The sequence below is a fragment of the Epinephelus lanceolatus genome, chromosome 12 (assembly GCF_041903045.1).
Source record: "Epinephelus lanceolatus isolate andai-2023 chromosome 12, ASM4190304v1, whole genome shotgun sequence".
Lineage (NCBI taxonomy): Eukaryota > Metazoa > Chordata > Actinopteri > Perciformes > Serranidae > Epinephelus > Epinephelus lanceolatus.
Window position 1 is genome coordinate 41,189,669 of NC_135745.1, and position 18,122 is coordinate 41,207,790.

Below are 18,122 nucleotides of genomic sequence, written 5' to 3' on the forward strand. Positions count from 1 at the left end.
CCCAAAATAAAGTCCCACATGGAGACACCAGACAGGGAGGGGCCTCACCTCTCTGCTGCAGACGGACTAACTCATTGTTGGTTTGGATCGTTACATGAGATTTTTATGCCTCTGCGTTTTCGATAATCGTGGTCTTAGGCGTTATGTTTCAGGTTGTTGGTCATATGTATACCTGTCTGTCCCATCCTTGTTACACGATATCTCAAGAACACGTAAAGGGAATTTCTTCAAATTTGGCACATATGTCCACTTGGAATTAAGGATTAAATAATTTGTTTTTGGTGGTTATAGGTCAAAAGTCAAGGTCTCTGTGACCTTGTCTGTGTTATTTTTGCGAATGCGATATCTTAAGAACATTTTGTGATTAAAGATCAAACTGTGCTGATTGTATTGTATCTTCTGTGTGTGAAGCAACCATGTTGTCACAGACAAGGATATAAACTGTAAGAGAAACTTGACTGGTGCGTGGTGGCATGCAACTGCAGGGTGATAATTTGAGTTTTAAATTAAAAACAGCAAAATGATTCCTTAAGCTCAGAAGTGTACCTGGTGCCTGAACACCAGATATTTGTCAAGGCCACATGTCATGGACATTGATGTGAGGAGAGGAGCCAAACTGACAACCACCAGGTGATGTGTTTGAACAGGTGTTGAAGAAAGCTGGGAGGCTTTTTCTGGGTCATAGGAGTGGGTCATGTTCAAAACCTCTGTTCCTCGAAGCTGTGGCAAGAAGGTCATAGTTGCTTGTCTCTGGGACAAACCAACCACCCGCTGGTGGACTTAAGAAGTAAAAGAAGCCACCAGGCTGAAAGACGACAGGTGCTGGCAGGCCAGAAGGACTTCAGCTTTGGTGGTTGCAGGAAAACAAGTTTGAAGTCAGCTAGAAAATATCCTCCATGGCTTCTCTGAAAAGAACATGGCCAAAAGAGAACACAGAGTCTGACCTGGTCTTTTTTCACCTGTACTGGGAATACAGTCTGCATACTAATGAGCTCAGGTGGCAGACTAAATGAACAAGAGCCTAAATGTTGACCTCCCAGATGAAGAAAAAACACTTTTTAAAGAGTGTGTTTAGTAACGTTTTCTATATGATTCCTCTCTCCTCTTCTTCTCTTTTTTATTTGCATCCATTTCTCTGTCCTCTAATGTTTTCTCTTGTTTTTCTGCCTCTTCCCTCTTCGATCTCCAGCACGGCCAACAGCTCTACCGTCACATCTATCTGGGCTGTAAAGAGGAGGATAACGTCCATAAAAACTTTGAGCTGCTCTTCACCACCCTGGCCATTCTGACTATCGAGCTGGCCAACGAGGAAGTCGTGATCGACCTCATTCGACTCTCCATCGCTCTACAGGTAATCTCAGGTTATTAATTTCAGCAGATCTTGGTCATATGATTTAGTGGCGTTTTATCTTATGTCTGCAGATTTGTGACCTCACAAGCAAAAAACACGCTGATCAGAAATACTTTGTTCGGACAAATAAGAATTTTAGGTTGACGTGTTGAAATCCACTGACTGAGGACGGGAAAATGTTGAAGTCTGTGATGTGATATTTAAATTAAAAGTTGTAAGTGTTGCACAAAATCTTCATATAGAGACCCAGTCACTAGAATAAAGATCACTTGCCACCTGACAGGCAGTTTTAAGCTGTCTAGAGCAGTGGTTCCCAATTGATGGGTTGCGGTCCAAAAGTGGATCGCGGGTCCATTCTGAATGGACCGCAAGTCAAAAACACACTCTATTTTTAAGTACAGTGAATTTCCAGCACAGAGCTTTCATTCTGAAGGGCTGTTTCCTGCAATAGAGTGAGTGAATAATGGACAGCTGCTTGGCAGAGACAGCAAACTAGCTCGACGACCAATATGCAAGTCCAAATGCAAGTATGACGCTGAATATATTAAACTGTGTAGACCTTGAACTAATGACGAAGTTTTGGATTGATGTTAGGTTTCAAATTAAACATCACAAAAACTCAGATACTCTCTCTCAACTATACACCATGTAGGGAATTTACTGTAAAACTTCAATTAAAGTCTAGTGCCAATTAAACCCCAAGTCCCTTTCACCCTGTGTGGCTACACATTTTGACAATTAGAGGCCTGCTCTGGTTAACAAGCAGTTCATTTTTAAAGAAGTTCTTTGGATGTACAAAACTGGGTTGTTGGCTACCTCAACTTATGTGTCCATTCCTCAATTACCCTGTAAGTTATTCATTTTCCTTTAGTCTGTAAGGGTCCTCAGATCAAAAGAATCAAAAGGGTTTTTTTTATAAGAGTTAATCCAAGTTGTGAGGATTGTTTTAACAGGATAAAGTGGTGTTGTGTCTGTATGCTGGGAGCCGTAATCCTCAAGTGCCGTACACAATTTGATTGTATTTCCTGGTCTTTGCTGATCAACAGTTTTGTGTGAAAGGAATTAAAGGCCTTTTTGTTTTTGGTTATTTAAAGGAGCTATATGTAAGAAATCTAAAGCAAATAGTCATAAAATCCTCTTAATATGTCACAGAGACTAAGGAATAATGTTCATATAACATACTGATCTCACCGACAACAATAGTACAGCCAAAATATTCGCATTTAAAAAAATATTTTATGGTCCGCAAATCATGTTTATGTTTTGAATTTGTGTTTTGGCCTGTTGCGCCACCCACCGCCGTCTACCAGTCACACAGTCAGTAGAGTCTCAGCATCAGTTACAGTTACGACTGAGCTACAGCAGCACGGCAAGCAGCATTAGCAGTGTCCCGGTACATAGCATTAGCAGTCTCCTCAGCTGTATCCCGTCAGCAGCGTTAGCAGCAGAGAAGCCGGACTTGCTCGAACGGTCCGCTGGAAAACCAAAGATCAAGGACGTGGCGATGGTCATGGCAGCCGCCCGTGGGCAGACAAATCAGTCTCCAGCGTGCCGCTGTCCAGCAACCTCGAATCTGTAGGGGAGGGGCTGGCGGACACAACTCGCGGCAGTATTTTGAATTCGAGTGCAGTAACCGTTTTGGCCACATTCTTACATACAGCGCCTTTAAGCAAAAAATATCCCAGGCTACTAATTGAAGTTTTACAGTGGGCAAAAATATTAACTAAAGTGGGGAGTAAAAAAAGTAAAATATCTGTGAGTACAGATTACTCATGACCAGAACAAAATGTATGAAATAAATAGGATACAGAAAGATATAACTAAATGGGAAACATTAAAATTGTTCTTCAGCTCTAGGAACGAGGTGGTGAAAATGAATATATGGCCACGATTGCTATACCTCTTTTTAATATTGTCAGTCAGAATTCCAGATTCTCAGTTTATCTGGGCCAGAGCAAGGCCAAGGGGGATGTTCAAGACTCTTCAAGTTGTCAAGTACTATTATGCAGCACAAACGGGGTATATGGTATTTTAGTGCTCTCTAGCTTTTTACCCAAAATGTAGAAAACTCTGTAAATTCCAGCTCTCAGATGAATGTAGTGAAATGAAAAGTACAATATTTCAATCTGAATTGTAGTTGAGGAAGGTAGAAAGTCTCCAAAATCTCCAAGTATATAAAAGTACTCCTACTGCCTCTGGTTGTTAAGATCATTATAATACTTGATACAAGAACCTCGTAGAACTCAACATTCTTCAAGGCGCACTGATCTCCAGGATCCTCAATGTGATGATGTTGTATTTATGGCATCAGGTGTGAAGTTTCCGTGGCTGATGAGTCGCTGTGTTGTCATCGTCAGCAGCTGAGTCCTTAATGTCATTAGACTGGAGACCGCATGCAGGTCCAATAAAACCTCCTACATGTGAGACGGGAGAGAGGTGTGAAAAAACTCTGCACACATGCTCCGACACACACGCCAGCTGCCTGTTTGTGTATCACGCTGAGAACTTATCACTCCGAAATGTCACAGAGTTGTAGACAAGACGCGAACACACACACAATCGTAGTACCATGTGCACGTTCGCTGGCAACATCTTAAATAACTCTTTGGATTCTTATAGAATGATGTATAAAGTCCAGAAAGAGACACATGTTCTCAGATCTATTTGTGCAGGACTTCCCAGGGAGATCGAAAACACACACACACACACACACACACCTCTGTACTTCATCATTTCACGATAGCTAATGCTAATGAACACAGGATTCATAGAAGACAGGGAGATTTCCTCTAGCACCACGTAGGTCACAGGGAGGAGCATCTGCTTCTTTGATTGTGTCCTCGTGCTGTCAGTCAAAAGGTTGTCATCATGGTAATGACTCGTGGTTGACCCAGCAAACACAGAGGGCTTAATGGGATGAACTGCATGCCTTCACTGCCTATAATGTGTTTCTGCAGTCATTTGTTAATGACAGTCATGATGGGAAGTAAAGATTTGTTGATATTCATGTCCTCCTACGTTCAGATGTCAAATCCGGGAAGTCCTCTGGCCTGCTTTGTTTACGCCAGGGCTGCAACTAATAATGATTGTCATTATGAACCAGTCTGCAAATTGTTCTGTGATTAATTGTTTTGATTATGACAAAGCAAACAGGGAAAGAAATGTCAAAACTACATTATAAATATTGAATAATTGAAAAACCATTGTCACAAGCGGTAGTCTGTACAATTTGATTGTTCATCCCTAATGTGTGTTGTGTGACTGGTTTGTGCAGGACATGGCTCTGACTAACGAGGAGAACATGCCGATGTTTATCCGCTGTGGCATCATGGCGTTGGTGGCGGCGTACCTCAACTTCCTGAGCCAGATGATTGCAAACCCTCCCTTCTGTCAGCACGTCAGCAAGGTGTGTCACCGACTCATTCTGACTTCACTGTTGCTTCAGGTGTTGATGAAGCGTCATGATTCTTGAGCTCTTGATAAATCTTAGATACCACACTGTAAAATGTTCTCTGTGTAAAACTCGATCCTGCTTTGCAGACTTTAAAACTTTAAGTGTAATAATATGCTGATGATGCACCACTGTTTTTGGCTGTTAAACATGGTTTTTAGTTGCTGTTAATGTCATTCTTCGTTATACCCTTGGCGTGGTTTTCTCTTTAGGTTATTGAGCTGAGGAACATGGACGCTCCGTACCTCCTCCCAGAGCACATCTTCAGGGACAAGTGTCCGTAAGTATCCACTACTTTACAAAGCTGAGCTTTAGATTTATAAACACTTCTAGGTTCAGGTGAGGCTCAGCACAAATCTAACTACCCTACAGCCATAAAAATCATCATAACATTGGAGCAGGCTATCAAATCACAGTACTGTTTTTGGTACAAAAAGAAATGTTTCAGTGCAACAAGCAGTGTTAATTTCATTGACAAAAACTATGATGAAATGTTTTTGTCAACCACCTTTTTTTCCATGATGAAAAACGAGACAATAACGAGCTAGAAATAGATGTTGAAAATAAAAACTAAGAATGATGAGATGAGACGTGAGGAAAATGTTTGTGGTGAACTATCGGACACTGAAAGCCGAGAACGGCAATGCTTGTAATTGTCTTGAAATGCCTCATGAGCGTCAGGCTGGTAAACTCCAGTAAATAGTCTGCACCAGGATGTTTCACTAGCCAGCAAAAACACTCACAATTGAGCAGCGTCAGCTGTTGGTGCGAGTTGTGAGCTGTAATTCAGCAGTAAATAATCAGCCGTGTGTGTCTGACTGTGGATGGTGGAGCTGCTGAATGGATTTGTGGAGTTTGTTAGTTGCAGCGGTGGCTGTTAGCAGCTAGCTCCGCTCGCAGCCTTCACAGCTTCACCCCGCAGGACTCCACTCAGTCCGGACTGGAGAAGGTTTGTGGGTTGATGGTGTTTGTCAGGCAGGTAGGAGGCTCAGTTATCTGTGAGTGTAGCTGTGCTGTAAGTAAACAGTCTGAATTCAGATCAGTTTTCTCTGACAGAGATGAAAGTTTAGTTTGAATCACCAACTCTGTGTCTATTTCTAAAAGTTTTTCTTCTTCAACTTTCCCAGTCGTCTTAAAACTTCAGTATTGTATTTTTCTGGTGTCAGACTGATGAAAACCAAGAAAAACTCCCCAGACATGTGTTTGTTGTTGTTGTTGTTTCTGAAAGAGCTCAGGAAGCCCCTGAGTCTTATTTGTGCGAGAGCTCTTTATTCCAAATGTTGAGATCAGAGTCACTCCACTAAACGTAGTTCTGATGTCTGTGAGAACAAAAACATCTCTGATACAAAGGAGAGATCCACTTGTAAATGCTCAGCGTGCCTGAGGTGAGATTTTTGGAGATTTAGTTTTTAAAATCAAGTTGAAAAAAACAACAACCCGAAACTCTGGTAAAAACATGACAGCTTAAAGCCAAAGACGAGATCAAAATGTCGAGGATGTTTCAAAGGTTCTGCTAAACCTTTAAATCAACTATTATTCATCAAAATCTTTTTCCCTAGCATCCTCCTTAAGATTCACTCACTTACCAACGTTTCCACTCAGCAGTTTCATAGTGCAACCACAGTCTGAAACTAGCCACTGAGCAGCTGCCCTGCATTAACCAGAGCTCCCTTATGTAGAGGTAGGGAATAGTATGATACACAGTGCTGGTTATCAGCTGTCAATATAAGCCTCCTACTATCCATAATCCCTTCCAGTCTTGGATCACATCCTGTACTGGTTTGCATCAATATCAAACTGATTTTTTACATATTTACTTGAAAAAGACAGATTCAGATTCTGGCATCTTAGTGTTGCTATTTGATATTGATATTGAGGTTTACACTGAAAAAAATGGTAATTGGACCAACTGAAAAAAATCCTTAAATTCTGTTACACCTAAATTTGTGTGTTTTTCTTCCCACAAATTAAATTTGTGTTTAGCTGAACTCTAAAAATTTAATATCAGTCAAATTATTTATTTTGCCAAAGATAAAAACTTACATTTGCACAATAAATACCTGAATTATTATTATTATTATTATTATTAATACCATACAGGAATTTTTGTCACAGCTAAAACTTTTCATTTTGGAATCTAATAAAACCTAAAACCCTAACCCAAGAACACCTTAAGGCCATTTCTTTTAATTTGTTACAAACGTCAACTTGGACCAAAGAATACACTAATTAGAAATTCGTGGTTGAAGGTCGATGGTCAAGCTGTGACCTTAGTGTGAAAATATATTAATATATACAAGTATTTGGTCAGACACTGAATTGGTGACTCCAATCTTGGGTGTCCAATTTGAAACTGTGCTGATTGTATAGATCTTCTTTGTGTGAAGCTTCCATGTTTTCACAGACATGGATGTAAACTGTGAGAGAAACTTGACTGGTGCATGGAGTATTACAACCGTGGGGCCGTAATTCTAGTTTACAACTCAAATTTTACCATAAATAAAAGCTAAATTTGCTTTAATATACAAGTAGAATTTTTGTTTAAGACAAAACTAACACCAGTCAGTTACAGTCAAAGGTTAATTTAATTTATATGCTATAAACAAAGACAGGAATTTACTATGCAAAAGACCTTAATGTTCATTGTGATGTCTCTTTAAAATAGGCATCACCTTTCCTGTTATGTACTAGAAAAGAAAAATAAAAAACACAAACACACCCAGCAGTCTCAACTTCACCTGAAGCTCCAAAATCACCGGGCATCTGCTGATGAAACATGATTATGAGATTATAAGAACCAGAATCTATTTCTGATTTTAAATCTCCCTTCTAGTATGACCCCCTGCAGTGAAACATGCAGGGATTTATTTAAGTTACTAAATTTAGATGTGAGTGCTTTTCAGCTTCTGGACAGCTCAGTTGACTTTGGTTAGATTGTGCAGACACCCCAGACATTTATCCAAATTTAGCACTAAGTCATCCTGATACATTGTTGGAGATACGTATGTGCGATTTCGACGGTCGTAGTTTTTACCCCTCTCCTTCTTCTTCGCAGACTCCCTGAATCTCTGAACAAGGAGGACAGACCGCTGTACTTCCAGACAGCTGACATGGCGGAGTGTCTGGCAGGACCAGGATACAACGCAGAGAGACTCTCCATCCCATACGTTCCCCAGGTCACAGGTACGACGGACCAGGTCACACTCTGCAAACTACATGGAGCTTTACAGGCTCTTTTATATAACTTTGAGGTGTTGCAAATATTTCAGTTTTCAAGTTTAAATCGATTATTATCACCATGAGCCCAACAGTTACAGAGAAACAGTCGTTGGCAAAAGAAAATCTTGCAATTCAAAGCAAAATCTGAAACTCAGACATAAAATTTGAATGAATAGTTAAGATATAAACATAAATAAAGTGCTACAAATTTGTGTTGATGGAATTGCTAATAAATAAACTGAATGTAAATATATGTAAAATTTGAACAGAAAATCCTACACATTGCTTTTGCTCAGCCTCACAATTTATTAGTAACACTAACGTTTTGGTCCTCCAGGTTTTCTCCATGTTTGTCTTGTTCTCTTGTTCTGTCATTTGTGGGATATGTGACATATGGTGCACAGACTGTTGTCAGTTATTGAGAAACACACCCACAGCTGATTAACTCCCTCACACCTGTGCACACCTGTGAAATGGATGGGTCAGTTTCTATTTAAAGGGGAACTAATGTTTTTTTCAACCTGGGCCCTATTTTCTGATCTACTTTTGTCTAAATGAGTGATAGGATGTTCAATATGTGACATTTCTCCGGTATGAAGCTAGGGCTGACCTGCCTGCAGCCCGTGAGCGCGCTATATTAAATAATAGGGCACTCAGACAGCGTCAAACAACGTCAAAATACGTCCACTAAAAGTGCATTTTTTTCACACAGATAGGCTCAGATTGTTAGTATAATTATCTGACAACATAACGGAAAGGAGAAAAGGAGAAATGAACATCTGTGTTTACCTTTAGCTGGATTCAGACATGTTCCTCTGCCTGTTGCTGCTCCCTCTCTCTCCTCGTCCGCTCTTCAGTTTCAATGAGCTCTGCGTCCCTGTACGTCCATGTACTCCGTGTTCAAATAAATACGGGCGCTCATCAAATTCAAATGGCTCATCCAGATCCAGTTGGTCAAAATCGGGTATAAATTCAGCCATGGCTACTCCGAACAGAGTAACTCCTCGCGTTTGTAAGGTCAGTCCAGCAGTAACTTACTGCAACAACTCAAATCTCGCGAGACGTGAGATTTCAGAGCCAGACTTTCACTCTCTGAGTGAGTGTTTTGACTTGCCACAACAAACATGTCTGAATTTTTACCCGATTTTGACCAACTGGATCTGGATGAGCCATTTGAATTTGATGAGCGCCCGTATTTATTTGAACACGGAGTACACAGATGCAGAGCTCATTGAAACTGAAGAGCGGACGAAGAGAGAGAGGGAGCAGCAACAGGCAGAGGAACATGTCTGAATCCAGCTAAAGGTAAACACAGACGTTCATTTCTCCTTTCCATTATGTTGTCAGATAATTATACTAACAATCCGAGCCTATCTGTGTGAAAAAAATGCACTTTTAGTGGACGTATTTTGACGTTGTTTGACGCTGTCTGAGTGCCCTATTATTTAATATAGCGTGCGCTCACGGGCTGCAGGCAGGTCAGCCCTAGCTTCGTACTGGAGAAATGTCACATATTGAACATCCTATCACTCATTTAGACAAAAGTAGATCGGAAAATAGGGCCCAGGTTGGAAAAAACAGTAGTTCCCCTTTAAGCTCAATGTTGGAAATAATGGTGTTGAACGCTCTTGACGAAGGTCCAGGAGGACTGGAACGTCAGTGTTCCTAATAAATTGTGAGCAAGAGCAGTGTGTGGGAATTTATATTCAAGGACTCAAGTGATGTTTTCCAACGCACCCGCATCTGAGACAGTTGGATGTGCGATTCCCTTTCTTCAAACTCGTTTAACCTCTTAAAATCACCCTGACTCATTTTCAAAAGCTTCTGCATATTGTTCAAATACTAGTGCAGATGTAAAGTCTCCAAAGATCTCCAAGATAGACACAAAACAGACACGATACTATAGAGGACACTAAAGATAAAATCGAGAGCCTAAGAGATTATTTTAAAGTCAGATCAGTTTGTGTTCTGTTGGTACATTGTGTTACATTTTTATTTCATCTTATTTTAAACTCACCGTGCCCCTCAGAACTGTTGGCACTCTTGGTGAAGATTATCCGAAAGAGCTTTGAAGGATTAACAGCTTCAGGAGTTGTTCAGTGAACAGAAAATAAACTTAAAAAAACCCATTGTGTGATGAGCTTTATTACACAAAAGGTCTCTGTTGTCCTCCCTGACAATATGAAGGGATATTTCACACCAGGACGACATAAATCAGCAAGAAAAATAATTTATTATTTGGGAATTTTCAAGATTTATTTTCTTATCTCTTCGTTTATTTCATAAACCGAGCTTTGGAAGTAAACTTTAAACCTGAGGCAAGGAAGATATTATTACATTCTTATCAAGGATCTCAGTCACACTGTTTTTTTAAAGGCTTAGGTTCACATCAAATCCAACAGGTAACAGGTTGAGAGATGTGTCTGGCTCGTCCTTCTCCTAACAAAGAGTGTGCTTCTGTTTTCTTCCCTCTGCCATGCTGTCATCTAACAACAGTGCTTTACACAGTAGGAAAAATCCTCCACAGGTGCAAGCAGACGTCCAGAGGTAACCAGCTAGAGTAGAGCTGTAGACGAGTCTGTGTGTGGACACAGTTACCTGCTGTCGCTGATCTGCCATTATCACTGGGTTTAGTTTAGATGGACAGACCTATTTAACAAAGCATTAATAAAAGTATGTTTGTGTTTGAATTACTGCTTTGATAGTTCTGATTGTGGTTCATGCACCTTTGAGGAGCTCTGTTTCTGAACCACTGGGGAAAGCAACCATGAAAGAGGCAGTTTGAATGACATTAAATAGCACTGGCTGTCTTTTATGCACTGAGAGATATTAGATGACAAAAATACAATCTGTCATAGAGGACTGCAGCGCCCTGCTAGATCAGATACTACCTGTCCCACTCCCTCAGCTGACTGACCAACTTTAGATGAATCCTGTCTTGTTGTTTCCAGTGATAGCTGTTGTGCGTAGCTGCAGCATTACACTGTGCACAGAAACAGAATGGTTTGGTAATTTTCACAACTATCTTGCTTGCATTGCATCTGGAAATGTTATGGTGAGTACATTTACTTCATGTTAGATGTATCCATGTAGAGTATGACTATTGGAGTTGTTTGTGTTTGTTTGTCATCGTGCTTAGTGTTGTTGGTGTAGAAAGTCTTGTTTAAATTGTGTTGAGCGTCAGTTTTTATTATTAATTCAAACAGAACAAATGATGGCTGCTGTTTGGTTCGGGGCAGGAAGTACTTACTCTGTCTGAGTTTGTTTTGTAGAAATGGCTGGGGGAGGGATGAGAGCCTGAAGGACTTAACATACAGAGTTCATCTCAATACCTGATCTCGCATCTACGTTTCTCTCAGTTGTGTCTCTTCCTCGTGTCTTAGCTCCGCTCTCAGAAGACACGAGTAGAGATGCAAGGACAGAAGGAACAAGGAAATATGCCTTTAGTGAATTGAGTCGTCTTTTCCTGTAAAGCATCACGAGTCAGCTTTATTTTTGTATTTTTCATGACTTAGAGTTCATTATTTAATAACCCAGAATATGATTGCGGTGGTTTTTGAACACTGGAAATCATTTATTAGGCCAAATGTTTCAGGGAAACTCATTAACTCGACGCTCAGGAATGATCAGCCTCAGGTGTGACTGAGTGGAAATGATGCTCAGCGATGTAAAAAGTGTTTCTTGCTGACAGACAGACTCTCTGACTTTGATTGTATTCTTAATAAAAGTTGATGAGGGAAATAACAGATCGAGAAGAGAAAAATCTCTCTAACAAATAAAGAAAGTTGTTTGTTTCCTTTTCTTGTTCAGATTTTTAACTCAGTGTTGAATCAGAAAACAAATAAAATATAAAACTTGGGAGTGATACACTTGAGTTTAATCTCTTATCTGTCTTCACTCTGATGTGAAACTCCAGTGATGTTGTGATCTATCAGATCAGTCCAATCAGCTGTCCAGTCAATAACAGATATCCAATCAGGGGGATGTGTCGGTCGGTATAAGACTTCCGCGAAGTCTGCACTCGTGTACCCTCGCTTCCCTCTCTTCTGAAAGCCTCCTCTCTCCTGAACTCCTCTGAGCCAATTTTACAAAATGAGACTTCAAGATGATGAGTCTTTATCAATTTCCAGGTCAAGTGATCAAGGATAGAGGAGTCGAGGAGGGATATTGAGATGAACCCACAGTCTTAGCAGCCAGAGAACAGCAATGAGTTTAAAGACGCTAACAGCCACATAGAGCTGCAGAGTCAGTGTTGATTCTCAGTGGGTTCGGCACTACAGTCAACACCTTTTAAGTCAGGATCCTGTCATAGCAGCATTTATAACCTGTGGACCATTTTGAGTGCACCAGTAGTACACTGCATTTTCCCATACTATGCAGTGTGAACGCACTTAGTGCACTCAAATTATTGATTGGTTAGTACAGAAGTTTGCGATTTGAGACACACTGAAGGTACAAAACCTGATCAAATGTGGTTGAAACTGTTTTGTATGCTTAACATTTGTAGATTCATAAGGCGAACAAATTTGACCAAATTTAGCAATAATAACGAGCTGAAACGCTCAGTGGAGGACATCGGGACTTTATATTATTGCAGCACTTCCACCAGGCCAATCAGCTGAGACAGAGCAAGGTAAAATCATACAGAGTTACTAAAATTAACAAATCACGAGGCTTTTAGATATGTTGTAGGTCTATTATTTTCAATTTTGTTTTTGCACAGCCATATTCAGGCATCAAAATAAAGAGTTTTGTACAGTTTTAGCTTTAAACAGTGACCCCTAACCCACTGAGTTACAAAACATTGAACAAAGTTTGCATCCTTGTAATTTTGTTTTTGCACAATGTTGAGGCATCAAAAGAAAGTTTTATACGTTATTTCAAACCCATTGATTTTCAAAAACAAAGACAATGCTTAGTTTTTCAAACTTATCAGGTCCTTCTTTCCCCAAATAGCTCTGAGAAATTAACAGTCCATACCAAGCAGAAGCTCCGCTGTCAGGAGGATCTATGATCTGTCAAAAACTTGCAGAGTTTTTCTCCCTTTCCTGAGTTTTCAGTCCATTCCTCTCTGCTGGATTCTCATTATGTCAGTGATCTTAGAATTACAGATAATCCTGGTTTAGTTCTGTATGATAGATGAGAGCGTGAGCCAAAAGCTAAAACCATAATATAATTGCAAGCACGCAGCTCGCTGTCTCTATCACCTCTTTTCTGTTTAGATCAGTTTCATCGTGAGCGGCTTCAGGCCAACTGCTGAGTCATACCTGCTCAAAGTGCACAACAAAGGTCACTGTGACTCATGCAAGCAACAATTATAGAGTGCTTCTGTTGTCTCCTCTCTGTGTGTGTTTTCACACCTCATCTGATCCGTTACTCCTCGAACCGTCGTCAGACAACCTTGACGTCATGCTGTTCCTCAACTTGAGAAAGTAGCTGTACTTGTGTTGGTTCTACTTTCACCAGCGCTGTGTGGATGAATACAGAATGTATTAAAACAGGCCCTCCTGGGGGGCGAGGTACCTGAGGAGAAGGTTATCGCTCTGCAGGATCAGACGGATTTGTTCGTCGTTGTATTAAACTACAACATCAAGATAGAATCTGAGTCTGGCTGTGTGGAAAATGCAGTTTGGTGTCAGGGAGTGGAGAAGTCAGTGCCGTTATCGAGTGGCCCTGAAGAACATAACATCAAGCTCTCATATCTAAATAATAAAATCGATGATGTGTCAGTCAAAGATAGCCAAGTTTAAGCAACTTAAACTACTTGGTGCAGGTTAAAGAAAGATTGTCTTCTTGGTTTCAAGAAACCAGTTTTGGTGGAGGGTGTTGATGGGATATGAACAGCGGTGTCTGGTGTCAAACACACTTTACAGCCGTGTGCTTTGATGTTCACCTAAGTGGTCTTCCTCCTTTGCCTCTGAAGGCCCAGACACACCAAACCGACTTCAGAGAAGTGGCGGCGATGAAATAATGCTACGTTCATTAACAAAATCCAATGTTGAAAGACGAGAGGATATTTACCCTGCGCCAGCAAACCATAACACAAAGCATCATGAAACGTTTCTGCTAAAGAGCTCAATGGCTAAAGAAAAATAATCTGACTTTATGAAACAAGTTTGTTTTTGGCTCACTCCCTCTTGACTTTAGCTCTTTGTTTACTTTCCTCACCTCCATTTCTCTTCTCTTGCGCTGAGCTGAACCGATCAGAGTGATTTCATTCACTGACGGGCTCCGCTGTTGCCGATGCTGATTTCACATGTTGAATCGGCAGGAAAGAGAGAGAGGACTGTCAGTATCCCCACAACTATATGAGGTCACTTGTCGGGAAAACACTGTTAATTTTAAGCGACAAACGTCCAGTGCTGTTGTTTTTCTGGTGATGTGAAATGCAATAAAAACTTAACCTAACTCCAGTACCGTTTAGCCAGTCATCACAAAATTGCAGAAATTGTCTACACACACATACTAGCGACATATCCTTAAAGTGTCATAAAAATCGACCACTAGGGGCACCACAGATTCAATGTTGAATTCTGTTGTTGAACATGTGTAAAATTATTTTTATATCAGTCAATAGGGGGCGCCACCAGTTCCAAACAAGTGCAGTGGCCTTTTGCATAATTTGACCATAAATCAATGACAGTTTGTTCAAACATCACCAAATTTTGTGGATTTTTTAAACTAAGCCCTTCAAGCATCGCCACAAAATGTTTCTGCAGTCGACCAACAGTGTTTTCAAAAAGATCGTGGCCCGGTACAGTTTTGTACGTTAATAAATGACCAAACTGTCAAAGGTCTTGATCCTACCCAGCTTTCAAGTTTTAAAGGTCCATGCTGGCTTGAACCCTGGAATTGCTGCTTGTGGCTGTGTTCAAGTCATGCGCACACTGCTGCTTCGATACTTGAAACAAAATGGATGCTTAGTGATGAGAAAAGTGGACAAAATAATAACCTTGAATGGCCTTTGACATGTTATGAAATATCACTGCACATCACAACTTGTGACCAGTGTTTTGTGACATAGAAAACACTTAAAAACACCATGAAATTGAAAGATTGCACCTAAAACCCTTTTTAAAAATACTTTAAAAAATGTTACATTTTACTACGTAGAAATGTGCTCCGTAAGTTGCCTGTTGTGCTGTTGTGTGCATTGTTTGTTTACCCAGTATACATATTAGGATTTAAAGGTGATAATAATCCCTGGTTGACTTGTCTCTTGTCCTGCAGATGAAGATCGTCTGACTAGGAGGAAGAGTTTTGTGGACACAATTTCTCTTCAGGTGGACATCATGTCCAACAGCCTTCCAGACAAGGTCAGTCGAATTTTCTTTTAAGAAACACAGAACACACACTGAGATGGTACTGAGCAGGGATGTGGTATCAGATAAAGAGGAAACTATAACCTTCACACGTGACTCCAAAACCCCAATATAGAGAAATCAGATTTGGCATCACTGTGTGTGCCAATATGTTATATTTTCATTCAGATGTTGGTGCTATAGGCTAGGCTTAAATGTTCGCTACGTTAGAACTTATTCCATATCCATTTATAGCAGCTCTTCTTCTTTAAAGGAAAAACCTGCCTCAGCTGAGCATGAAAACATTTTTGCGCAATTGAGGAAGTTTTAACGATTTTTTTGTGTTTCTATACAGCTTTTCTAATGCCATACTTAAAAATGCTTTGAAAATACAGTATGCTTACGGAAACTCGACTGTTAATACTGATCCGGCCCTCCTTGTTTATCCCAGCAGACTTCTAACAAGTATTTTCATCACTGATTTAGAAACCAACAGTACCAGATTTATATTTCAGTCAGGACCACCTTAGTCAAAGCAAACTTTATTTCTATTTGCAGTATTATATTTGACAGTATGGCTCTGTTCTGGGGCCTCTCTGCCTTTCCTAAGGCTGAAAGGGCACACCTCTCCACCCTTCCACGTGCCTGCGTGGAAAGCCTAAGGTGGAGAGCGCACACCTCTCTGCCCTTTCATGTGCATACGAGGAAAGCCTGAGGCAGAGAGAGCAAACTTCCCTGCCCTTCCGTGTGCCTACATGGAGACGAAGACCCTCCAGGAACAGAACAGAGTGGCATCAATGACAAACAGAAATGGCATTGATAAGTCAGACACAACAAAAGGAGGAGCTGGTTGAGGGGTTGAAGGATGCAAAGGGGCTGGGATGTGAGCTGAGCTTGACATCGTGTGCTGCCTGGACTAACACTGGGCTCAGTAAATAAGACAAAATGGCCCTTTAGTTTTCCTGTACAGAGCTTCATCAGTGATTGTGCTGTCCAGGCTACAATGCTTTGTCAGATGACATCTTCAGTTCACACCTCATCACCACAGTCTCTTAGTAAGTGAGGCACAAGGTGGTGAATGATCAACATGCTGACACTATGTTCTGTGTTTTTATTTGTCTGCAGTCCCAGCTAGCTGAGGAGATCACGTTTGAGACCCTGAAGAAGGCCATCGGTGAGATTAAAGAAAAGTTTATCCCAGTGTGTCGTCCTGAATGCAAATGAAATACTTGGCTTGTTGTCAAGAGTTCCTTCAGGCCAGGGCTTCTCTGACAAGTAGCCAAAATGTTGACAGTAATGTCCCATGAATTACAAAGATTTACTCACTGTCATGACATGGGTGACTAAATCTGTAAGTGAAGTCAGAGTTAATATACAGCTCTCATGTGGCCTGTTTTTTACTTTCCCAAGGATATTTTTACTGTTCTGCTTGTGAAAAAACAACTTTGACATAAATGTATGCAGCCAAACGTTATATTCTGCCATGTCTCAGAAGTCTTTTTATGTTGCTCATGCTGATTATAAGCTCATTATGTTTAAGTGCCAGTGTCATCATTTAAAGTCACTGAGATTGACCTCCACCTGTTCTCAGATACCACCGGCCTGGAGGAGCAGGAGAGGGAGAAGAGGCGTCAGGTGATGGAGAAGTTCCAGAAAGCTCCATTTGAGGAGATCGCTGCTCACTGCGAGTCCAAGGTAAAAACCAACTTAAAGAGACAAAACACAGCAGCCCTTTTTAGATAGGAACTGTGCAAATTAGCAGGAAAGCCCAATCAGTCTTTTTTCAGCATTGGCAGTATAGAAACAAAGTCGGGGAGTGCAGCAAAATGCCGCCTGCCTACTTTTGTTTATACAGAATGTGTCTTTTTCGGGGCAATGGGGGGCGTGAGCAAGTAACAAAACGTGTAGCTCAGCGTGTGACGTAAACAGTGACGTGGGAGGGAAGCCGTGGCTGGTCAGTCCTTCACCGATTCTCTCATAAGTCGGCCCGTTCTTCACCGTCCCCATCATCTGACAGTTAATGGCCTCTTAGTTTGCGAGGACAAGGAGGGCGCGCAACTCCTTGTCTCCCCAGTTGCTCATCTTTACAGTGTCTGTCAGGTTTGTGTTTCCCTCTTGCTACTTGAAAATTGGGCACCTCGGATCAATTCGTCAATCTGGCTCTGTGTGTCTAAACGCTCGCAGCTTGCCAGCAAAACAGCCCAACATTCACGGAAAATCTGACAGTGTAAAAGGGGCTAATGAAGCTGATAAAAAAGACTGAGTGTTCAGGAATGAACCAGTAGTGTCAAAAATAACTATTATTGTTTGTTAAATAAACACAAGCTCACTTTGAATGTTTTATTTTTGCAGGCGAACATGTTGCACGACCGGCTGGCACAAATCTTTGAACTTACAATCAGGTAAGTAGTCTTGAATTTAAGACATGATTTGCACAGAGTACCTTTACATAGCTGGAAGATTTAGTTGTTTGTTGTTGTGTTAGCTGCCTAGCTAACGTTAGTGTCAAGATATTGTTGTCATAGAAACATACCCTCACGCAGCACATCATTAAATAAAAGTGCTGGGAGAGCTTTTTTGTGAGACGCTGGGATGAAGCGCTCTGCAGCTACAGCTTTTCTGCTGAAGGTGAAACGCTATGTGGAGCCAAGTCTGACAGTTTAATGCTGAGGTTGAGATGTCCTACAACAAAAAGGATAAACTTTAAATATTTAGGTAACAAACTGAACAACAGCACAACATTTATAAATAGTTTTGCCCACATGTGATGAAGTTCTAAAAGCAGAGAGTTGTTCATCCA

General features: G+C 40.8%; 1 protein-coding gene across 5 annotated transcripts in view; it reads left to right on the top strand.

Moving 5' to 3' along the window:
- efr3a (EFR3 homolog A (S. cerevisiae)) overlaps window positions 1-18,122 on the top strand; it is a 217,255-nt gene that overhangs the window by 187,056 nt on the left and 12,077 nt on the right. For 3 of the 5 annotated variants that reach the window (XM_078173425.1, XM_078173426.1, XM_078173423.1), the window contains 8 exons: window positions 1,190-1,351; window positions 4,626-4,757; window positions 5,015-5,082; window positions 7,858-7,985; window positions 15,252-15,337; window positions 16,448-16,496; window positions 16,914-17,017; window positions 17,675-17,724. In XM_078173425.1, the coding sequence (XP_078029551.1) occupies window positions 1,190-1,351; window positions 4,626-4,757; window positions 5,015-5,082; window positions 7,858-7,985; window positions 15,252-15,337; window positions 16,448-16,496; window positions 16,914-17,017; window positions 17,675-17,724 (779 nt within the window). The remainder of the gene's footprint in view (window positions 1-1,189; window positions 1,352-4,625; window positions 4,758-5,014; window positions 5,083-7,857; window positions 7,986-15,251; window positions 15,338-16,447; window positions 16,497-16,913; window positions 17,018-17,674; window positions 17,725-18,122) is intronic. The other 2 variants (XM_078173427.1, XM_078173424.1) reach the window with 1 other exon arrangement.